Below are 25,004 nucleotides of genomic sequence, written 5' to 3'. Positions count from 1 at the left end.
ATTTAGAAATAGTTTCTCTTACGCTATGTTGGTGACTCTACCACCGGTTCGGAATGCTGAGAAGAGCCAGCAAGAAATTAACAGTTGCTCTTGTTAATGCGGTAATTAGTCAAATGTGTGCCCGTACTACAAAGCATACATTAGCTGAAATACATTACAACTACAATCCATGTGACGTCACAGTCGGAATTCATCATGGCGGCTGCAGTTTCGTGCGTTTCGAATATTTGTAGAACAGATAAGTTAAATCATTAAAAATTTTCATTTTTCGATTGATGATCGCTAATACTGTCTTGCGTATTGCCGTGCGGTTCCGGCTTAAGAATGTGACCGCTCCATGTCTTCCCGTGGATGTCGTAAAAGGCGACTAAGGGATAAACCGAATGGTGGCGGTTCGACATCCCACCAAACAAAAGCATCCCCAAGGAGGGTTAGCGTCAGGCAGGCGGCCGGCTGTTAAACTTCATGCCAAAACACCTTACAACATGTCATGTCAAGTATTAAAGGAATGTGCGATACTGCTAGGGCGTACCCCCGAGGCGACGCGCAGGAGCAGCACCCGGCGCCTGTGGGAAATGGACAAGGGTTGTTGCATCAGGGACGGGTGCGACGTAAGAAGCGAGTCCGAGAAGTAAGAATGAGAATGAGTAGTTGGAATGTAGGAACGATGAATGGAAGAGGAAGAGAGTTAGCAGATGTATTAGAAAGGAGAAGAATAAATGTTGCATGTTTGCAAGAAACGAGGTGGAAGGGTACGAAAGCGAGGGAAATTGGGGCTGGATATAAATTTTTCTATAGTGGAAGTGATGGTAGGAAAAATGGTGTAGGAGTGGTGCTAGACAAAGAGTTGAAAAATGTGTGACGGATGTACAAAGAGTAAACGACCGAATTATAGTTGTTAAGCTAGTTATACAAAGCGTAGTTGCAAACATAATGAGTGTGTATGCGCCGCAGGTAGGATGTGATGATGATATGAAAGAGAAGTTTTGGAAGGATTTTGATGCTGTTTTGTGTGCTGTGTGCTGCAAAATTTTGAACACTCGTACAAGGCTATTCAAGCTCTAAAAATTGATAATTTAGAAAGCTATATACTGTGCCATATCGCACTAAGGGCCCTAGACCCACAAAGTCGAAAGTCGTTTGAACAACATACCGATCAAAGTACCATTCCTGGTTTCACAGATTTGATGTCGTTTATCCATAACCATATCAAAGTGTTAGATCATTCTGCGTCATATTCATGTTCTAATAATACTACAAATCAAAATCAGAATAAAAAACAATTTAATAACAAAGACAAAAACTCTAAAGCTGAGCAAAGTTCGATTAAAAATTTCTCTTATACTAGTTCTAATTCAAAGCGCGTTATCTGTGTTCACTGTGGGCAAAATCACATGATCTACCGCTGCAGCCAATTTCGTCAATTGACCAGCGCTGAACGAGTCAGCCGTGCTGCCAATTTAAAGCTATGTAAATCTTGCCTAAAAAATCACGGAGAGAGTGAGTGCAAGAGTACGTTCTTGTGTGCCGTGTGTACTAAGCCTCATCATTTTTTACTGCACATTGATAACGGAATTGAACCTGGTACTCCGTCAGTTTCGAACGCGAGCGCCGCGACTGCCGTGCCGCCGCGGTCCGCCTCGATCTGTGACACAGCGCAAGTGAATCATCACGCGACTTCTATGCGTAGCCATACTGCAGTTGTACTCGGCACCGCAATTGTACGCGTAAAGGATAAATACAATTCTTACCAACCCTGTCGGGTGCTAATTGACTCAGGCGCTCAATCGAACTTTATTTCATTAGCATGTTTGCAGCGTTTAGGTTTGTCTCAGCGAAAATGTTCTTTTAATATTTTCGGTCTTGCAGGTGAGAGTGTAAAGAATCACGGCATGACGTCATTTAATGTAAGGCCGCGTCACACTGACACGCCAAGTTTTGATATTGACGCTGTAGTATTAACTAAACTGACTTCAGATTTGCCTACTGTTAAAATCCCGCAAAATATAGTCAAAAAATACAATAATTTATTCTTAGCTGATCCCCAGTTTTACAAATCATCACCAATCGATATAATTTTAGCTGGTGACATTTTTCCTCACGTTTATGATGGAACAAAGGTCATTTTTGATCGCAATATTCCCGCCGCTCTCAACAGCGTGTTTGGATACGTTATCTCGGGAAGTTTGACGATTCAACGCTCTAGTAATAATGTTGTAACGTTTACAACATCACTTGTGTCGTACACTAGTGAAGACGATCGTCTCAATGACACTCTCAAGACGTTCTGGGAGGTGGAGTCTGCGCCGTGCGAGACCCCAATGAGTCCGTCTGAAGCGATCGCTGAAAAAATATATATAGAGAAACATTATCGTAACGAAACTGGCCGCTATGTTTCTCCGATTTTAATCAACCCTGACCACGAACCACTAGGAGATTCGTATAACATAGCCTTAAGACGTCTCTGTCAGATAGAACGTAGATTAGAGCGTTCACCCGAGTTGCGAACCGCATACGTAGATTTCATGCGAGAATATGAATCATTAGGGCATATGGAATTATATAAGGGTACGGAACCCTCCAAATATATTATTCCTCATCACTGCGTCTTGCGTCCTTCTAGCAGTTCTACTCCCCTGAGGGTCGTCTACAACGGGTCCACCCCTACGACTAGTGGTGTAAGCCTAAATGACATTCTCTTGACAGGTCGTAAATTACATACTGACATATCAAAGATAGTTTTAAATTTTAGGCTATATGACATTTGTTTTACAGCTGACGTATCTAAAATGTATCGCGCGGTTCTTATTGACCCTTCGGAGCGAAATTATCAGCATATTCTTTGGCGTGAAGCTCCGTCGGAGCCAGTCCGTATATTTGAACTAAAAACAAATACCTACGGTCTCCGTAGTGCGCCGTACGTTGCCGTGCGCACACTGCATCAACTCGCGCTAGACAACCCACAAAGTCGCGCGTCTGCTATACTTACGCAGGGATTTTATGTAGATGATTTGTTATGGTCGTGCCAAACAATTACCGAAGCCTGTATTTTACAAGACGAACTTATGTCACTCCTTAAAAGTGGGGGTTTTGATTTAAAAAAATGGGCCAGTAACTGTCCAGAATTTCTTCTGAGACTCAATGCAGAAAATATTTCAAAAATTAATTTTGAAGACGATACGTTATCGAATTCATTAAAAGTTTTAGGATTGACTTGGTTACCCTCTGCTGACTGCTTCTCATTTAATTATAATTTAACTGACTTTAAATCTACGAAGCGCTCGGTACTGACATTGCTCGCGAGTATATTTGACCCGATCGGATTTATCTCACCTTGCACTTTTCTTGCAAAATGTGTCATGCAAGACTTGTGGAAATTGGGCCTCGGTTGGGACGATTCACTACCTGCTGAGATTTATGGAAAATGGAATAAATTTATTTGTGAGTTGTCAACCCTAGCGAACTTAAGAATCGAGCGGCACTTATTAATACCTAACTTTTCGGACGTGCAAGTGATAGGCTTTTGTGATGCGTCATCGCGCGGCTATGCAGTTTGCGTCTATTTACGCAGTATAGATGAGGGCGGAAGGGTTAAGGTTCGATTGCTGACAAGCAAATCTAAAGTTGCCCCTTTAAAACCAATTTTATCAATTCCTAGACTTGAATTAATGGCGGCCGTGCTGCTAGCAAAGGTTTTACGATTCGTAATCAAAAACCTAACTGATTTTAATTTTTCCATAGTCGCCCTTAGCGACTCCAGTGTCGTTTTGTCATGGTTACAAACGCCGCCATATCAATTAAAGACTTTTGTATCAAATAGGGTCAGTGAGATTATCGATGTAATTCCACCAAATCGTTGGTATCACGTAAACAGCGAGAATAATGCTGCTGATTTATGTTCGCGTGGTACATTACCCAGTCAATTTCTCGCCGTCGAGAAAACTTGGTTCCACGGGCCGGAGTGGTTATTACAGGACCCTAGTGACTGGCCTTCCAGTACTTTTTTCGTAAAAAATGTAAACAATATTCCCGAGTTAAAATCAAATGTAGATACATTCGCATTAACTTCAAGTGAAGGTACCATTTTAACAAACGACCTTGAAGAAACTTTCAACAAATTTTCTTCTTTTAATAGATTGCAACGCGTTTTGGCTTGGTGTCATCGATTCATAAATAATTCAAGAAATCGTTTGGATAAAATTTCGGGTCCATTGAATTCCTGTGAATTAAAACAAAGCCGTGACACTATCGTGCGTGTAATTCAGTCGAACCATTTTGGTTCTGAGATTGAAATTTTAAATAAAAAGGGATACGTAGCTTCACTACGTAAACTTTCCCCCTTTGTTGACTCCCATGGTTTCCTCAGGGTGGGGGGTAGAATCTCACAATCTGATCTACCCTATGATTCGAAGCACCCCTTGTTGCTTCCTAAAAAATGTCACACTGTTCTTTTATTAATTGAGTATTTTCACAAGGTGTATTTACACTCGGGTCCTCGTACATTACAAGGAATATTATGCAAATTCTTTTGGATTATAAATGCTCGTAGCATTATCCGCTCTGTGCTTTCAAAATGCGCTAATTGTTTCAAATTTAATCCAAATATCGTTCAACCCGCGATGGGTACGTTACCCGCTTCTAGGTTAAAACCCGGGAAAGTATTTGATAACGTCGGTTGCGATATTGGTGGTCCTTTCTTTGTTAAAGAAAGTCAACGCCGCAATGCTAAGAGTTGTAAGGCCTATTTGTGCCTCTTTGTTTGTTTTGCCACCAAAGCCGTGCATTTGGAGGTATTAACAGATTTATCATGCGACTGCTTCCTTGCTGCAGTAGATCGTCTCGTCAGTCGCAGAGGGCTCTGCAGGTGTCTTTTTTCTGACTGTGGCCGAAATCTAATTGCAGCAGCCAAGCATTTAAAGGAAGTTGGCAATTTCTTTCGTGATAAGGCCAATTGCAATACCATCTTGGACGGTCTTGCTTCCCGTAGCATTGATTGGCGAACAAATGCACCCAGTTCCCCTGCCATGGGCGGACTTTGGGAGGCTGGTATAAAGTCAGCTAAACATCATTTGTACCGAACAATTGGCACTCGCATCCTCACCTTCGAGGAGCTGAACACCATATTTTGTAAAATAGAAGCTATGATGAATTCACGTCCGTTGTGCTCATTATCCAATAATCCGAACGAGTTTGACGTGCTTACTGCAGGACATTTCTTAATTGGACAAAGTCTATTAGCTGTCCCGGAATACGATGTTGAGGACGTTCCTCTGAGCAGACTGTCTCGGTGGCAAGCAATCCAAAAGATTACTCAATCTTTTTGGAAGCGTTGGTCAGATGACTACGTTCATACACTCCAACAAAGAGAGAAATGGTTCACATCGAAACCTAACGTTAACGTTGGAGACCTGGTTCTTCTCAAATCAGATCTTGCTAAACCATTACAATGGCCCTTAGGCAGAATAGTGGAAGTTCATCCAGGTGTCGATAACATTGTTCGCGTGGTCACTGTTCGCACGAAAAATGGGCTTTATAAAAGGCCTGTAAATAAAATTTGTCCTTTACCTTATGCTAATTAATTAGTGAATCCGTGATTCGCTCATAGTTTTTAGATTAGTTTTATATTTCTTAATTAGTTAGTAGGTAGGTCCACTATATTTACATGTACAGCTACAGTACATGTCTCACATAGCAATTTCACATAGTTTCGAAACCTATAGAGAATTTTCTCTACTTCTCATACCTTACACTCATAAGGGAAATCATCATACTGATTTCGGTGGGGGGTATGTCGGATCTTTTGCCTACATATGGATAGGTAGCTATATTAAGTTGTACTAACTTGTGTTTACTTTGGTAAATGACAAGTCCGGCGCCTGCGCAAGACAGTGGCGCCACCAATCTACAAATCACTTGCCTTGCGGGTGCGAGCGAAGTAGGACATCGCATTTTGTGTTCCTATCAAATCCCAAGGATCCACATGGAACGTTTCCTAAAGGATTAAACAAGTCAAAGGAGTCTCTGCCTACATTTCGAGTGTGTGTGCTTACCAATCAAGTGCGCCGTGCGTGACTAGAAGGGACGAAGCATATGCTAAAGAAGATATCAGGTTAGTGCAATACTTTCCTATCTATTTGGGCAAGAGATTTCGTCATATTTCCTAACAATCATACAGTCCACTAAGTAATAATTATAACAACCAGTGCAACATTCAAATTGTGTGCAAAAACCACACAGGAACTATATATGGAGTGTAAAAAGAAAGCTAAAAGAGCTGTCGCTATCGCAAGGGGAAAGACACAAGAAAAATTGTATAGGTCTCTTGAAAGCCCCCAAGGCCAAAAAGATCTATATCGACTAGCAAGAGCAAGAGAAAAGAATGAAAGGGATATTACCCACATTAAATGCATAAAAGATAACGAAAAGAAAGTTTTAACGAATGACGATGACATAAAAGACCGTTGGAGAGAATATTTCAGGAAGTTAATGAACGAAGAGAATGAGTGGAGTGGAGAGCTAGCTAATGTACCAACTAACTTGGGTGTGGTGAAACAGGTGAGTATAGATGAAGTAAGAATGGCAGTATTAAGTATGAAAAATGGTAGAGCGACAGGGCCAGATAGTATACCAGCTGAGGTATGGAAGTTTCTAAAAGGAGATGGATGGAGCTGGCTGGCTTTGTTCTTCAATAAGATGTTACACGAGGAGGAGATCCCAGAAGAGTGGTGCAACAGTTTGCTGGTGCCCATTTACAAAAACAAGGGTGATGTACAAGACTGTAACAGCTATCGGGGAATAAAGCTCATGTCACATAGTATGAAGATTTGGGAAAAAGTGATAGAAAGAAGAATGAGAGAGGAGACTGAGGTTACCCAAAACCAGTTCGGGTTTATGCCGGGTCGAGGTACCACAGATGCAATATTTGCACTCCGTCAACTCTGCGAGAAGTACAAGGGTGCACATAGAAACCTGCACATGGTATTTATCGACCTTGAAAAGGCATATGATAGAGTTCCTCGCGAAGTTTTGTGGTGGGCTATGAAAGTGAAGAGATTGCCTGAGAAGTATGTGAGGCTTGTGAAAGCGATGTATAGACGAGCGAGTACAAGGGTCAGATCAGAAGCTGGCGTTACGGACAAGTTCAATGTGGAAGTAGGCTTGCATCAGGGATCGTCTTTAAGTCCTTATTTGTTTGTCCTGGTAATGGATGCTCTGACGTCAAACATACAGGAACAAGCACCCTGGTGCATGCTGTTTGCCGACGACATTGTGCTTGTCGGAGAAGATGCGGCCGACGTCCAGAGCAGACTGCGTAGATGGCAAGAGAAATTGGAGAGTGTTGGCCTGAGGATCAGCCGAACGAAGACAGAACATCTGTTCTGTGACTTCGGTGGCCCCTCCAGTTTCTCTGATATCTCTTTGGATGGCGTAACTCTACCTGTCTGCTCCAATTTCCGGTACCTCGGTTCGCTCTTCCAAAGTGACGGTAGCATTGATCGAGACGTGAACAATAGAATGAATGCGGGATGGATGAAATGGCGACAGGTCTCAGGTGTTATATGCGACCCGAAAATGCCTCTTAAACTTAAGGGGAAAATTTACAAAACTGTCGTTAGACCTGTCACATTGTATGGTTCAGAATGTTGGGCGGTAAAAGGGAAGGATGAAAGACGAGTACATGCGACCGAAATGCGAATGTTGAGATGGATGTGTGGTGTGACAAGAATGGATATGATAAGGAATGAATATATAAGGGGAAGTTTAAAAGTAGCACCAGTGGTAGAAAAAATGAGGAGTAATAGGCTGGCATGGTATGGGCATGTAATGCGGAGGGAAGAGAGTCATATCACTAGAAGAATGTTAAATATGCATGTGGATGGAGAAAAGAGAAGAGGACGACCAAAGAAAAGGTGGATGGATTGCGTGAAAGAGGATATGCGTATTAAAGGGGTAGATGATAAGTTGATGGATGACAGAAGAGAGTGGAAGAGGAAGACATGTTGTGCCGACCCCACGTAGCATGGGATAAGGGCTGGAAGAAGAAGAAGAAGATCGCTAATACTGTCTTGTTTATACATTTTTTGTTTTTTCCTGGCTTGGCTCGCTTGCAGAATAATGCCCTATTGTGTATTAACCTGTGGGAACACATTGCTCGTTGGGCTGGAACTGTATGGGCGCCATGGACACGTGGCCCGAGGGTAGCACAGACTTCATGAGCTTGGCTTCCTCGGGGTGGTTGAAGCGGAGGTAGTTGGAGCGGCCGATGGTCAGCATACTGCCTGCAATATAAAAGATATTTATGTCTTGTTCAATGAGACGAGCTAACATAGCTCTGTCTTTTGGCCCGACTACGACAAAGCCAAAAGGAAGGCTTATGATTTTAGCAGTCTATGTACGGTCGACCACAGAATCTGAGTAGCAATTCCGTGAAACTATTGCATCAAAAACCTGTCGCACTTATGACCTTTTTCTATAAACACGCTACACATATCTAACGCTTGTGCATAACCGTGCCACGTGAATATAATCATTAAGGTGCTAAACGAATTATGGCCTTTGACTGTACATTCGGTTTTATCAATCGAATTTTGCCGATGCGATATATAAAAGTGGTAGTACCTATACTTATTGTAGCAGCAAAAAATTAGCGGTCACGCCCATCGCTAGCCGTACGCGATGGCCGGTCATATAATTGTTGTCATACCTTGGGAGAGCCTGGTGGGCTTGTCGACGGGCAGGCCGTCCAGCAGCGTGGTCCCACTGGTGGGGTAGAGCGTGACCACGCCGTGCGAGTTCTCCACGCGGCAGTGCACGCAGGCCACGCCCGTGCCCACCACGTAGATGTCGCACGTGGGGTCCGAGCCGATGGTCACGCGACCTGAAACAATGTTCCAAAAATATAACAAGTCATTCTAAAAGTAAAAAAAAAAACCCCGACTATGGTTTGCACTGCATCTGTTTACCCGACTACGGCAAAGCCAAAAGAAAGGGTTATGATTTTAGCAGACTATGTATGTACAGTCAAAGGTCGTAAGTAGTTTAGCACCTTAATGATCATATTAAAAATTGAAGATGATGCAATAGTTTCGCGGGATTGCTACTCGAATTCTGAGCCCGACCGTATGTACGAGTATGTTTGTATTTACGTATGTTCCAACGTAGCGCCTAAAGTACTGAGCCGATTTTGATGAATGAGGTGTCAATCGATTCGTTATTATAGTACGGATGACATTGGCTACATTTTATACGAAAAATATCGAGTCGACCTGACGGATATTACATCCACAAGAGTGGAGGTTTCCAAAATTAATTATTGCACTGCATCTTTTTACCCGACTACGGCAAAGCCAAAAGGAGGACGCCCCCTAGATGGACAGACGAGTCCATGACATCATCAGACCGTGGCGTGCGGAAGTCCCTCAAGAGCCCAGCTATGTCCAGCAGTGGGCGTGTATACACACCTTGTTTGATGGGGTGCAGCGTGACGGCGGTGCTGAGGCGGCCGGTGCCCAGGCTCACCAGATGGGGGGTGTTGGTGGCCACCCTGCGAATAATGGAAACCAGGCTTTATCACACAGAGTTTCATAACGAAAACTTTCAGCAAAGGCATTTAAAGGCTCTACTTGGGAAACATCGTAACTCTTCAAAAGATCCCTAGCAACATATGTTTTCAGTAAGGTTTCGAGTCGATTCAGAAATTATTAATTCCCTAATTGACCCAGTCAGAAATCTAACCCGAGATCTCCCACTATTAGGGCTAAAAACTACGCCAGGGGGATAAACTAAATAAAAGTTAGGCGCAATGCACTACAGCAGAGTGCAGTGGCGCGGAGTGCGCCTCCGCTCAAACTCAACTCAACTCAAACTATTTACTTTAGCATCGCGACACGACTCAAAACAACGCGCAGTGCGACCTTTGGTTCTCCTTCATGTTATGTTTACTTTATCCACATCCATACTTAATACCAAAAAAATGCCAAAGCGTGTATCTGCCTGCTAGTTTTTCACGGACCTTCCGTTAAACCGATGTTGATGTTTGGTATAGAGGATGGACGTAGGTTACCGGGAAATCTAAGATTTTCCATGAAGTTTTCAGAAAACCTAGCTCCACGTGGACGAAGTCGCTAGCATCATCATCAGCTTGCATCCCGGGGATAGACTCGCTACTTTTCGTCCCGAAAAATGGAAAAGTTCCCTTGGGATTTTTAAACAACCAAAATCCACGCGGACGAAATGACGGTCATCATTTAGTATTATAATATTATTAAGAAACTGTAAGTTTGAGCAGTTCTCAGACAAAATACGTTGCCCTTGGCTCTGGCCACTACTCTGCAGGTGTGCGTTGGCCCTTAGACGCAAGCTTAGGTCTAGTATGCACGGATGCATGAAGCCACAGGAAGCGGGCGTCTATTTCAGGCATTGTGAGTTGTGTGCGCTTTTGTTGCCTCGCCTTTATTTGCATCGCAATAACATAACATTACTAACTGACGACCCAACTAAAATAGGCCACCGATTTCACTCGCTACAGTATTTCTCCATACTATATTGTAAATGCGAAAGCGTGTCTGTCTGTGTGTCTGTTTACTAACGACCGAACTAGAGTTTGAAATCGGACGATTTTTCAGCCCGGAGTCGGCTTGGATGCTGAGCGTTCCAAGTACCGGAGTTCCGAAGCTTAATTTTTTTTAATGTGATAAAATAATGCGTTTGATTGGAATACTTCTAGTGCCTATAATAAATGTTCAAGTCTGTTATGCATGAAATAAAACAAATCAGTTAAAAAAATGAAGAGGAAACGTTATTATACGACTTGGTAAAATTAATTAGTAAACTTTTTCTTTACATTTGTTTATTATGTTTTGGATACATTTTACTCTATTTCGTATGTACAATTTATGAAGAATGTATGTAAACGCTGAAAAAGCTCAACTTATTTCTAAAAATATGAAAATCCAAATTCTTACGAATCTCCGGAGTTGCGCCGAAACCGGAATTCCGGAGTTCAAGCCCTAAACTGAACTAATATAGGGCACCGATTTCACTCGCACTGATAACAAGTTAAAGAGTTTTGCTATATTTCAATTTTGTTTTAGATTGTTTGAAAGATAAAAATCGCAGGAATCTTCTCGGGAAAACGCGTAAATGACGCGATTTCCCGGGCTGTATGAAAAAACCGGCCAAGTGCGCGTCAGACTCGCGCACCGAGGGTTCCGTACTCAGGTATTTTTTCCAACATTTTGCATGATAAATCAAAATTTATTATGCATAAAAATAAATGGAAATCTGTTTTAGAATACACAGGTTCCCTTTCGTATGATACCCCACTTGGTATAGTTATCTTACTCTGAAAATTGAAAATACTAATTATTTGTCGACATTCAAATGAACACATTTTAATTTTTTTTGTGATGTAATCATAAATTCACGGTTTTCGGATTTTTTCCTTTACTTGTGCTATAACACCTAACTTCCTAAATTCTAATAACTAGGTAGATTTATCGTTAAAGCAAGTCATATATTTTAACTGTCTAAAACGCACATAGCTCCGAAAAATTAGAGGTGCGTACCCGGGATCGAACCCACAACCCTTCAACTAAGAAGCCGACATGTTAGCCACTACACTGGGCTATTACCGTTTACTGTGGACACAGCTTTAGAACAATAAACTGAGTCTATATGTAGTAATTACTTAATCACCGAGAGCATGCAAGAAATATGTAATTCTTCATACTATTCGTTAATAAATCAAAAAAGAAAATGAAATAAATCATCAGACATTATCGCTTTCACGGAATGAGAGAGTCCCAAAATAACTATATATATAAACAATTCTCCTGTCGGTATGTCGCCTCACGTGCATCTGTCCGAGATATTTATAGTACCAGGGACTCCACGGCGTTGACAACATTTAGGACTCTTTCTTTCTTCGCTACAGGCGAAGCTGTGCCGCTAAGCGATTTAGCGTTCCGGTACGATACTGAAAACTACTGTACTCCTTCCAGATTAGCCCGCTTCCATCTTAGACTGCATCATCACTTACCACCAAGTGAAATTGCAGGCAAGGGGTAACTTGTAACTGAATTAAAAAAAAGGTGGAGATAAATACCTCGGTCTCTCTTTTCTATATCCACACATCGACCACATTGATATGTACACATTTGGACTTTTTAAATTCAGATTAACTTTCGATCACAGCCAGAGCAATATCTGATTTTCACTTTTTTTTGAAGAATCGATCATTTTACATCCTTGATAAACCCTCCCTTTTAAAATGGAGTTTTCAACGATTCGTGTGTTAGGTATACTAATTTAACACATAACTTCACGTACAAAACACTCGAACAGTTCCAAGAGATCGTCCCAAATAACTCTTGCAATATTACACATATAAGCTTAAAAATGATTTAATGAAAAAAAAACCCGGCAAAATCACGAAAATACACCAGTTTTCAAATAAAATCATTTCACCAGCCCAACACGACAAAATTAGTAAACATGGTATGGTGAAGTCAGTCTCGTACGTGAAATTCCAGAGTATCTCGTTCCACTGATAACAGATGAGTGACGGGAGATATCAGATAAGAAAACAAATCGCCTGCTCGTACGAATGATTCCGATGCGATAGGAATATTACACATCTAGCAAACGAACGACCATATTAAAATGAGAAATCTATTTGTAACGGTACGCCTCCATTATCGGGATTCGGCAAATGATTCGAGACCGAGTCTGACACGAGAATTCAGCTGGGCTGGGTTAGCATTCGCAAAGCTGCGTCAGGTCTTCGAGTTGTCGATACCGCAAATCAAAGTCTCTAAATCAAAGAGTTCACACGGGATTTTCGGGTATACTATTTCGGGTATTTGGTTACTGGAGTTAGCGTTAATAATATAAATAATGATTTTTTAAACTGGGACAGTAGGTATAATATGGAAATCCAAAATCATAAAAGATACAGGGAACTGCCTTATTAGAAACATTTAGATCCTTTTTTTGTGAAAACAATTTTGGCATAGGCAATTTTTTGGTCAAGCGGGAGTTGTCCATAAAAATCAATAAAATTGGCTTTTTTTTTAAATGCCGATCGATTCAATTTCATGTAAGGATCATTTCATTGTATCGAAAGAAAAAAATCGGGACAGCAAAAGTTCGTCAAAAAGTGAATGTTTTTTCATACGATTGTAACTGGTAGGTAGGTGCGGTAGATTTCCTATCTATCTAGATACCAATACCTAACTAATAGTTTAATAATTTCATGGTTTCAGGATGAAAGCGTCAAATGTTACCTACATTTGACGCTAGGTAGGAACCTAGCGTCAAATGTAGGTAACATTTGACGCTTGCCAGTGTAGGGAGGCCTCGAAGTTTTGTCACAAGTTTCCTATCTGTCGTAAGCTGTGTCTGTCTGTACATAATCGATACAAATGTTACTGGTCACCCTACTCGCGCCTAATTTTGAATCACCTTTAACATTTAGCCGGTAAGGGCGTAATTTCGACTGCAATATAAGTTTTGATTTATTAACGCGACGACAAAATTAAATGGTGCACTTTCAATTATCTCTATTCTAATACATATAAGAGTTATTTTAGCTTGCTTTAACTGTTAATCATAAAACATGTTTTTATCGATCCAAACGGATTACAACTCTATGTTCTGATACATAGCAGTAATTTCACATTGTAAAGCGAATATTCATTCTTAATTTTATTATCATGTACATAATCTATTTGCAGTTCAGTTGCACTCTAGGTAAATATAAATAAGAACTATTTTTGAATGAAAACGTGCTTTACTAATGTTGCTAACATATGCAAGTGTTATACATGCAGTCTAAAAATATGCGCATATCCAGTAGTGGGTGACGTTTGTTTTGATTTATCTTTCTAGTGAGTTGAGGTTTGACTTGCCTGAAGCTGAGTCGCTGTTAACCAGCGCTCCAAATTATCAAGATAAATAATATTACGTAGCAGCCGATGCCCGCGACTTCGTCCACGTGGATTTAGGTTTTTCAAAATCTCGTGGAAAACTTTGATTTTCAATACGGGATAAGAAGGAGTCTATGTTAATCCAGGGCATAATCTATCTTCATTTCAAACAGCCTTTGTCCAGTAGTTTTTGCGTGAAACATATATACACATAAACTTGCGCCTTTATAATAGTAGTGTGATAGTACGCGACAGGTTGAGATGGCAATCGGGGAGGGAACGCCCCGCACACCCGCGCAGCCCCCGCGCTAACCCGGTGCAGGCGGGCGCGGGTGACGTGCGGGTGTGCGGATCGTCCCCCCGCCTCATACCCCGATTGCTACCGGACTATGTCTCATTTAGCGTTTAAACCAGGGGTTCCCAACCTTTTTTTGTCTACTGCCCACTTTAAGAATAAATTATTTTTTAACGCCCCCCTTTTTAAACATACTTAAAAACCGCTAAGTACTTATAACTGATTATTGAAACGAAAAATATTATTCGGACAGAGTATCTTTTATTGAAAATAAAACAAACATAATCAATTCTTATATAAAAACTAATGTGAAGGTTGAATCTGATGCTGTTCAATAAGTTTGTTGATATCAGGTTCCAATTTACTCAAAAACAGTCGCAAGTCGCCACGTTCGGTAACACGCAAACGATTTCTCTTTTTAGTAAGCAGCGTTGCCACGGCACTAAATCCACGTTCACACAAATATGACGATGGGAATGCTATCAAAAATCGTTGAACAATTGACCACAATCCAGGGTACAATTGCGGGATCGGTTTTTGTAGCCAAAATTCTTGATATCCATTTTTGAACTTGATTTTTATTTCTTCGTTGGTTGTCAATTCTATAAGTTCTTCTTCCGGCTGAGGCTCAGTCGGTGTCTAAGAGTCTTCCTAGCTAGGTAGATGAAATTATAAATCGACCCCAAAGCTCTACATAATGCCCCCTTTTTTTCCTGGGTCTCTTACCGCCCCCCTTTAGGCCTGCAGCGCCCACAAGGGGGCGTTATCGCCCACGTTGGGAAAGACTGGTTTAAACTATCGTCAGTGGTTTCCATTATCTTCTTCTTCTTTCTTAGCCTTTGTTAATCCATTGTTGGACATAGGCCTCCTCACGTGCACGCCATTCCTCTCGGTGTTGTGCGAGCCTCCTCCAAGTCTTTCCCGCCAGCTTGGTAATGTCGTCTGACCAACGGGAGGGCTGTCTTCCAACGTTCCTTCTTCCGGTGCGTGGCCTCCATTCCAGCAGCAAACGAGTCCATCGCTCGTCTGTAGTCCTACACACATGCCCTGCCCATCTACATTTCAACCCGGACACTTTCAAAACAATATCAGTTAGTCTCGTTCTTTTCCTGATTGTGGCGTTTGGCACACGGTCAATGAGCGATATACCCAGCATGGCCCGCTCCATTGCTCGCTGTGCCACTTGCAGTTTGGATGTTATTTGTTTTGTCAGTGTCCACGTTTCCGAACCGTAGGTCATTACTGGCAGCACACATTGCTCGAACATACGCCGCTTGAGATAGATGGGGATCTTCTTATTCTTTAGGACGTCGGATAGTTTGCTGAAGGCAGCCCACCCGAGTTGGATTCGGCGTTCCACCTCTCTCATTTGGCTTTGCTTATCTAGGGTCACTACTTGACCCAAGTAAACGTACTCGTTTACCTTGTCAATCTGCTGACCTTGGATAGATATATGGTCTATATCTGTGTTCCGACACATGAATTTTGTTTTTCCTATATTCATTCTTAGTCCAATAGCAGCAGAAGCATTTTGTAGCTGTTCGAGCATTGTGCGCAGTTCTTCCGGTTGTTTGGCGAAGAGTACGATGTCATCAGCGAAACGAAGATGTGATAGCATTTTTCCATTAATGTTCACTCCGTTTTCAGACCAGTCAATTAATTTAAAAACGTCTTCTAAAGCGGCAGTAAACAATTTTGGGGATATAGTGTCACCCTGTCGAATTCCTCGTTGAATGCTGATTAGCTCAGAGAGTTCATGAAGCCTCACTTGAATTGTGGCACCCCTGTATATTTCCCTTAGCACTTCCACATATCTGTTGTCAATCAAACATCTTTTTAGTGAGTGAAATATTGCCCAGTGCTCAACGGAGTCAAATGCTTTTTCAAAGTCCACAAACGCTAAGCACAGATCTTGATTGTATTCCACACTCTTTTCTATTAGTTGTCTTACTGCAAATATGTGGTCTATAGTAGAAAATTTGCTTCGGAATCCAGCCTGTTCCACTGGCTGTGCATGATCGAGCTTATTAGTAAGTCTGTTAGTCAACACCTTCGTAAATGTTTTGTATATGTGCAGTAGAATGGATATAGGTCTATAATTTGCTAAATTAGTTTTATCTCCTTTTTTAAATATTAGTGTCACTATCGCATTCTTCCACTTTTTGGGCGTGATGCCTTCAAAGAGTACGGTGTTGAATAAAAGTTGCAGCTCTTTTAATACAGGTGTCCCACCCGCTTTTAAGAGTTCTACTGGTATATTGTCTTCACCAGGTGCTTTTTGGTTTTTCATTTGTCGTAAGGCTTCTTTTATTTCGTATAAGCTTATTTCTGGCAGATCTTCCGTAAAGTGGCGTGTCAATTTTGCTCTAGGATCGGAACGTGGGCTCTTAGGTTCTTCGCACTTTGAAGTGTATAAGTTAGAGTAGAAGTTCTCTACTTCCTTCATTACCTCTTTCAGGTCTGTCGTTTCTCTTCCACCATCGATCTTTAGTTTATATATTTGAGCCACGCTGCTACGTAACTTTCTTCTAAACACCTTTGGGCCCCGGTATTTTTGTATAGTGTCAACTATTGTTTTGTGGGTATGGTTTCGCAGATCTCGTCTTATCGCTGTCTTTACTTGCTTATTAATGATACCAATTTCTGTAGATTGGGGGTTTGAGAGAAGTTCTTTACGTTTGTCAATGAGCCGTTTAGTTTCTTTCGTTAGAATTGACTCCCGCACGCGAGTGTTGGTCATAAATTTTTCTCCTGCTTCCTGGATTGAAGTTGACAGTCGGTTATTAAGTTCGTCTACATCATCATTTGTTTTGTGTTCTTTCAGGAGCTCGGTAACACAATTTTGATACTCTTCCCTATTTAAATCTATTACCGTGTAATCCAATCTTTTCGCTTTTTTGGTAGCAAGTTTTCTACGTTCAGCCTTTAAATTAAAGGAGATTTCTGCTCTGACTACCCTATGATCGCTGCCGATATTCACGCAGTTCAATACATTCCAGGTTTCCATTATAAGTATAGGTTATTCCAGCTATACTCATGCATAGTCTCAACCGAGAGGACGCGTTGCGAGCTGAGTCTCTGTGTAAAAACCGGCCTAGTGCGAGTTAAATTCGGGCACTGAGGGTTCTGTATTCGAGTATTTTTCCGACATTTGGCACGATAAATCAAAAGAAAGTTGGCGAATTTGGACCCAGCATTTTTAAAAACCGTTCAGATTCAGATTTTTTTTTTAATGGGGAATCCGCACTTGGCCAGCATGCTAGACTATGGGAGATATCGTTCTCAGTAGGTACCTAACATGATGATAACAAAGATGATAACGATAAAATTGATAATTATGGAGATAAATCAATATTAAACATAATTAAAAAATAATAAACACTCAACCCTTGGTAAGCAATAAGATATAAGTAGTATCACTGCGCGGGAATCGAACTCCGACCCCATCTCGCGCGCCGACGCTCGGGTCGATAACCTCCTAGCGGCAATTAATAGCCGGCGATAAAGGTGTCATTAGCTTGGCTATTAATAGCCCATTATAGAGTTGCCTATCGATAGTCCAAATATCGACAGACTATCGATAGTTACGGCAAAACCGATAGTAACTGAAATCTATCGATAGTACTGCCACGTCACAATACTATCGATAGAGCAACAAACAAGCAGTTTTCGGTTTTTCTTCCTTTACTTGTGCAGTGTGCTATAAGACCTGCCTATACTTACCAAATTTCGGGATTCTAGGTCAACGGGAACCTACCCTATAGGTTTTCTTGGGGACAGACAGACAGACAACAAAGTGATCCTATAAGGTTTCCGTTTTTCCTTTTGAGGTACCTACGGAACCCTAACAAAGAAGGTATTGAAAGAGAACCAAAATTCAGATTCACATCTACGATTTCTCAGGTTTGCTCAAGTAATAGCAAGGACGGGTCAAATGACACGGCCGATATAGACACACAAACATTACATAACCACCTGTAACTCCGACAGTGGAGTGCGCACCCCACATGAGCATTGAAGGCGATCGCCGTATCAATATTGTACCAGTATTGTGTTACTACAAGGCTTGTGTTACGCTGGCTCTCACGTTACTGCACGATTTGATTACTTTAAGCTCATTAAAGGGTTGTAGTATTTATTATCTCTATTAAGTATTAACTTATGCCCGCGACTTCATCTGCGTAGACTACAAATTTCGAACCCCTATTTTACCCCCTTAGGGGTGAATTTTCGGAAATCCTTTCTTAGCGGATGTCTACGTCATAATAGTTATGCCCATGCCTTTCAGCCCGATCCGTCCGCGTCTGGTAGTTTTAGTTGTGCGTTGTAGATCAGTCAGATTTTCCTTTTTACCTGACTACAGCAAAGCCAAAAGGAAGGGTTGTGATTTTAGCAGTCTATGTATGTATGTGTGTTCCACCGTACCGCCTAAACTACTGAGCCGATTATGATGATTGAGGTGTCAATCGGTTCGTTATTATGGTCCCGGTGACATGGGTTACATTTTACTTATATGAAAAGAATGGTATTTCTGTATTTATACTATCTCACCACAGCACGGGTCTCCTCTCAGAGTGAGAATGCTTTGGTCATAGTCTACCACGCTTGCCAAGTGCGGATTGGCAGACTTCACGCACCGCCGAGAACATTACCTATGGAGAACTGTCAGGCATGCAGGTTTCCTCGCGATGTTTTCCTTCACCGTTCGTTAAAGCAAGTGATATTTAATTGCAAACCCACATAACTCGGAAATGGTAGAGGTGTCTCCTCGGAAACGAACCCTGGACCTCCAGAACACAAGGCCGACGCCTTAACCACTAGACTATCCTAGCGGGAAAGACTAAGGTTGAAATCTATAGAGTGCACTTGACTTTGCATAGACTTAAGTTTCATTTAAAACGAGACAAATAATAGACGAGACGTGTTGATCGATGGTCACTCTACAATCGACATTCGGGCGTGCGGTTACGTCAATATGAAATCATCATGGCGTTTGTTGAATTTAACAGAGCTCTCTCCGTCACTTACTCCATACAATCGTAGTTCCCATTTCATTTGAATATTAAGCAACCAAAGTCCATGAAATTTTGCAGACATAGTCTAGAAACTAATATCTGTGTCTGTGGTGTTTTAGATTTTTCTAAAAATATGTAGTTTTAAAATTACAGGGGCTCAAAGATTTGTATTTTTCTTTAAAAAAAGGCCCAACTTTGTGCTCGTTTTTCTAGACAACGAAGCAATTTAATGAAATTTGGAAAAACCACAGACCTAGAAAATTTAATGAATATTATGCAGTAAAAAAATTATCGTTATATATTTTATATTGTTATAATTATGTGGGAACTACGAAAACCAGAAATTACACCCAGAAATCTTGAAAATTTCGTGCTGTCTCGATTTGTGCAAGCGGGGTGGTGAAGTGCGGGGGACGACACGTGAAACTGACAGAAACGGACAGTCTAAACACACGGGCCACATTTAGACTGCACCCGACTCCAAACTTGTCGATAGGTCTAACTAAATACATTTCAACTTGCGTTAGACGTATGCGTTACCTACTCAGACGTTGCCTGTAGATAAAAATATGTCTCATGTTTGCTGGCAATAGCGTATGCATCAAACCCTGCAAGTTGCAACTCTCTTGCAACCTATTCCTCACGCAATACGCACAGCTTTAATATTATAATTTTTGACAATGTATACTATATGTAATGCCATATCACAGGTCACTCTCTGATTTATTGCTAACAATTTACTTCCAAATGCAAAGAAATCTAAGTGTGTTGAATTCACACTGCCCAATACCAGGACCTTAAATGACATAAATTCATTGATAAATAATCATATGTTGAAAATAAAGGAGAACCCCGTGTTTCTCGGTATAACGTTAGATGCAAAGCTTCTATGGAACACCCACATATCAACACTTGATGGTAAACTCAGCTCTGCTGCTTACACTGTTAGAAAAATTCGACAGGTACTGACGTGGAAACTGCAAAAATTGTATATTTTGACTATTTTCACTGTATTATGTCTTACAGACTCTTGCTATGAGATAAAGCGGTAGATATTGAGAAAAAAATGTATTACAGAAAAGGACAGGACGTGCAATTTATAATTTAAAACCGCGCGCTGCCATACATTAAAAATATAAGGAAATAAGTACCTTATCTATTATCTTATAGTAGCTTCTAAACATATTTACAACTAGCTAATGCCCGCAGCTTCGCTCGCGTGGATTTAGGTTTTTAAAAATCCCGATCCTTTCATTTCCCAGAACAAAAGTTGCCTCTCCGTAATAGCCCGTCCCCGGGATGCAACTTGTTTCTGTATCACGTAAGAATATTTAAACGGATTATCCTTTTCAAATCCCGAGGGATCACCAGGATTTAGGAATGCAATTTCTTACAGCATCAGGGTTGAGGTCAACGACAAAGTGTTTACTTGGTATAGATACCTTCAATATCAATTAATAATCGACACTTTTTAAATCCCATTAGCTTTAGTAGTCAGGTCCCCTGCAACATCAGGATTGAGGAGTTGGAATCCAAATTTTTTATTGAACAATGTCGCAAACTTTCTTTATCGATTAAAAAAACTATCCAAAATTACGCAGTTAGGTTACCTGCCAAATTTCATGGTTTTGAGTCAACGGGAAGTACCCTAGAGGTTTTCTTGACACACACGACAGACAGAGAGATAGACAACAAAGTGATCCTATAAGAGTTCCGTTTTTCATTTTGAGGTACGAAACCCTAGAAAACGTAGGAACGGCATTCCGAACCAGTGGTAAATTTTTCTGACCATCCAAAAACACTTTGAAGTTTACCTAAAAGTTTACAGGAATAAAAATTTATCATTGTATTCCATTCCATTTCATTCTATTCCATTCTGTTCAAAGATAAATAGATAATAAAAATATTTGTCACCGAAACAATAATTTACGATACATCGACCAATATCAATTTTACTGATGAAAATCTGACTATTACCAAAGTGAACGACTACTATAATATCTATTATATACGACTAACATAATATGTATTATAAATTGTGTGCCGTTTGCATTCTCACTAGGTTCTCATTAAGTTTGTTTTATTTGGTTAAACTTTCTGGCATTTATATTGTTATGACGTTTAATTGGCAAACAGTCTGTTTATTGGCTGAAACTCAAAAATTCAGCCAATCACAACAAAGAAAATATTGTAATAATGATTGATGCAGCTTTCTGTAATTGAAAACAAAATATTTGACATTAACTTGAATGTGACAGTGTTTTCCGAATAGGGTTGCCAGAGGCCCCGTATTTTACTGGTTACCCCGTATGTCAGGATAGAGAAACCGGTAATTATGAAAATAAAATACGGGGCAAATAAAACTAAATATTTTTAGGGTTCCGTAACTCAAAAGCAAAAAAAACTCTTATAGGATCACTTCGTTGTCTATCAGTCTGTCTGTCTTTCCGTCTGTCCGTCTGTCCATCTGTCCTTCTATCCGTCTGTCATGTGTTCATGAACAAATATTAGTATTTTCAATTTTCAAAGTAAGATAACTACATATATCAAGTGGGTTATCATATGAAAGGGCTTTACCTGTTCATTCTAAAACAGATTTTTATTTATTTTTATGCATATTTTTTTTAATGCATAACAGTTTTTGATTTCTCGTGTAAAATGTCGAAAAAAATACCCGAATCGGAACCCTCGGTGCGTGAGTCTGACTCGCACTTGGCTGGCGAAACCGAACACTGACGTTATGTCCAGTAGAAAGAATATTTTCCTTTTGCGGCAATGCGTAGCCGAAACCCACTCGATATTGATCATGGTCGTAGCCAAGGCGGCGGGGCTTGGTTTGAGGATGTTAGCCTTTTTTTATACAAGTTAGCCCGTGACTTTAATCTTTTCTAGTGGTAAGTGATGATGCAGTCTAATTTCTTGGCCGTTAGGGCCATACTAACCATATAACTAGCCATGACCGAAGCCTCCCACCAGACCAGAAATTTAGAAATGGCGACTGCGCCTGGGAAGCCGTCAAAAACCTAAGCCTAAAATAATACTTACACTATTTCTTGCATTTGCTTACCAATTTTTTTTTGGAAATATATCAAACATTTCGCGCTCACTTTACTCGCGCTTTGAATTTGTATTACTTGGTGTAAGCCCCCCAATTTCGTTTGCATGAATTTAGAGTTTTAAAAATTCCGTGGGGGATTTTCCGGGCTAAAAAGTTTATGTCTGGGATGCAAGTTACCTCTGAATAGTAAGTACCAAAATTTTGGTAAAGAAGATGGGCCGTGAAAGGGTAACAAATAGATAGGCAAATAGATATACTGTCGTATTTGTAATATTAGTATGGATAGGGAGCTTTAAAAATAAAATCTTGCTATGGCTAAACTCGTTTCCCTTTCACTTTAATTCTTTCTGTAATTGAACCAAAAACACTTACGCTCACTGCGCTCGCGCTTTTTTATTGTTGTATTTTATCTCACTGTCAAATTGAAAGGCGAAATTCCACTAACCAGGTAATTAGCCCATAAAGTTGAGCGAATGTTTTTTTCCTCATGACAGGATTCAGTTCCGGCCCTGATAAAACCTCTCCCGAAATCGATTCCTGGCTACGGCCATAGTATTGATACTGTGAAGGTGGAATTACAAGTTAAATGTAAATTTAAGTTAAAATGCAAAGATTGTATGCATGAAATGTATAACATTTTGCTTTACAAAACTAGAGTTTTTAAAAGCTATTTAAATAAATAAATCTTTTATTTAAAATCACATTGCAAACACAGTTCACCAATCAAGACACGGCAACATACAGAGAAAAAATACAAAACTTACAAATAAACTGAAATATCTAAATAGGCTTTCCATGCATTTCAGAGAGAACCACCGCCTATTTCTTCAAATACTTCAAATTTTTAAATTTCTTCAAATCTAAACCCCGTATTTTTGATGGTGGTAGCCTGTAAATCAAAAAGAGGCAGGTGGCAACCCTACTTGCCACATGACATTACAGAATGAAAAATTGTTTTCATTACTCGGTAAGCCTACTGCCATAGTTTCACAGAAAGTGTGACGGTAGTTGTGACCTCTGATTGGCCGACTCTCTTTCACTATTTGCTAAAATTGATGATTGCAACAACAATTTTTTCTTTTTTGTAATCAAAAACAGAACACGGACGTCATACAGGTTGACTAATTGCAATCATTTCTGACCGGCTAACATTGTTCCGCTAGTGGCTCAAACTCACTGTCGCAGCAAGAACATGGTAAATTCAGCCAATCACAGCAATTAGAATTGGTTATCACAAATGCACCGATCTAGGAACCGAGAATACACGAACCAGGGCAGATAGAGATGAGAACAATAATATCATACGTAGGAAATCGACGGGGGATCGTTGACAATGATCCTCTTAAATCGATCTCACTAGAATTATATCATGCACGATTGAAAGTTTGCTTGTTTATGGGTATTTACTCAGAATAATTATGCATATTATTTGATTCAAAGTAGCCCACGTTCGTCTCTGGGATGCAAACGGTTTCTGTGTATGGATGATGGATGATATGTAAAAAGTTGACAGATAGATAGATGGACCATTTATAAGCTTATTCAGCGACTTTGTTCGCGTAGACTACGCTAATTTTAAACCTTTACTTTACCCCCTTAAAGGTTGAGTTTTGAAAAATCCTTTTTAGCGGATTTCTACGTCATAATAGTTATCTGCATACCGAATTTCAGCCCGATCTGTTCAGTAGTTTAGAGCTGTGCGTTGATAGATCAGTCAGTCAGTCTTTTCCTTTAGAGTATAGGATATGGATAGTAGGTTGCTTATATTGTGAGTAGGTACGGATACAGATTTTATTGTAAAAGAATATTAGTCATGCTAATCATAACCAATATTCCCTTTTCCCCGCCAACTAAGCGTAAAGCTTGTGCTAGGAGTAGGTACGACAATAGTGCAACGAGTGGGGTTTGAACCGCCGACCTTTCGGATTTGACCGTTGGGCTATTGAGGCTCGGATCGGTATGGTAAGCGAGTGCTAATGCGATTCGAGTAGGAAGTTATCTAATCTCAGCGCCTCGGAGTCCTTGATACTCGTAAACATGCTCTTATTTACATTTGCCTTGTACTTGGCTCGCATGTTACAGGTACCTCAGGGGTCCCACTGCCGTATAGTTTGCTGTGTAATGAAAAAGGCGGTTTTTTGACATTTCGCTGATTAGTTTATCAGCATAGGAGTTGCTCTACCTACAGATTTTATTCTAGGATTCCGTACCCAAAGTGTAAAAACGAAGCCCTATAATGTTACTATGCTGTCTGTCTGTCTGTCCGCGTGGCACAGGTCTCTAGCTCGTAGACGAAATGGGTCACAAACCTGAAATTTTGGTATTAGGTGTAGAACGTGGGCTCAAAACCAAATATAAAATTAGAAATTCAATGAAATTATTTTTCAGGGGATTCCCATACACGAAAATGGAGCCAAAAAATACCTAACTACTTACTAATGTCACGCAAAAAAACTAAGAAGATACCTACATACAGTCCGCGACAGGTTAAGATGACGATCGGGGTTTCTGCCATTTCAACCTGCTATAGGTATGATCGAGCAGATAGGCTGCTCGATCATATATATAGCACGCTGATAGATAGGATATCTTGACAGCGCTTTCATGTCGGCTGATTCATTTTCAGAGAAAACGCGTCAGCGCTGCGCGCGCGCCGACGTCGCTTCACTCACTTGTTTACTAACAGCAAAACACAACACGAACATACA

At 40.6% G+C, this 25,004-nt stretch overlaps 1 protein-coding gene and 1 long non-coding RNA gene across 3 annotated transcripts in view; one reads left to right on the top strand and one right to left on the bottom strand.

Moving 5' to 3' along the window:
- LOC123878179 (pleckstrin homology-like domain family B member 2) overlaps positions 1–25,004 on the bottom strand; it is an 81,468-nt gene that overhangs the window by 28,401 nt on the left and 28,063 nt on the right. Inside the window, exons 1-4 of one of the 2 annotated variants that reach the window (XM_045925288.1) lie at positions 12,107–12,228; positions 9,462–9,544; positions 8,705–8,878; positions 8,136–8,279 (exon numbers count right to left, since the gene is read on the bottom strand). In XM_045925288.1, the coding sequence (XP_045781244.1) occupies positions 8,136–8,279; positions 8,705–8,878; positions 9,462–9,544; positions 12,107–12,144 (439 nt within the window). In that variant the 5' untranslated portion in view covers positions 12,145–12,228. Of the gene's footprint in view, positions 1–8,135; positions 8,280–8,704; positions 8,879–9,461; positions 9,545–12,106; positions 12,229–25,004 lie in introns of those variants that run through there. The other variant, XM_045925287.1, reaches the window with a different exon arrangement.
- On the top strand, positions 147–19,606 carry LOC123878183. The gene is made up of 3 exons (XR_006798776.1): positions 147–242; positions 6,719–6,725; positions 19,593–19,606. It is a non-coding gene; the product is annotated as an uncharacterized LOC123878183 (long non-coding RNA).

This window comes from Maniola jurtina, chromosome 25, assembly GCF_905333055.1.
Source record: "Maniola jurtina chromosome 25, ilManJurt1.1, whole genome shotgun sequence".
Classification (NCBI taxonomy): domain Eukaryota; kingdom Metazoa; phylum Arthropoda; class Insecta; order Lepidoptera; family Nymphalidae; genus Maniola; species Maniola jurtina.
This window is presented reverse-complemented; position numbering and strand designations above follow the sequence as displayed.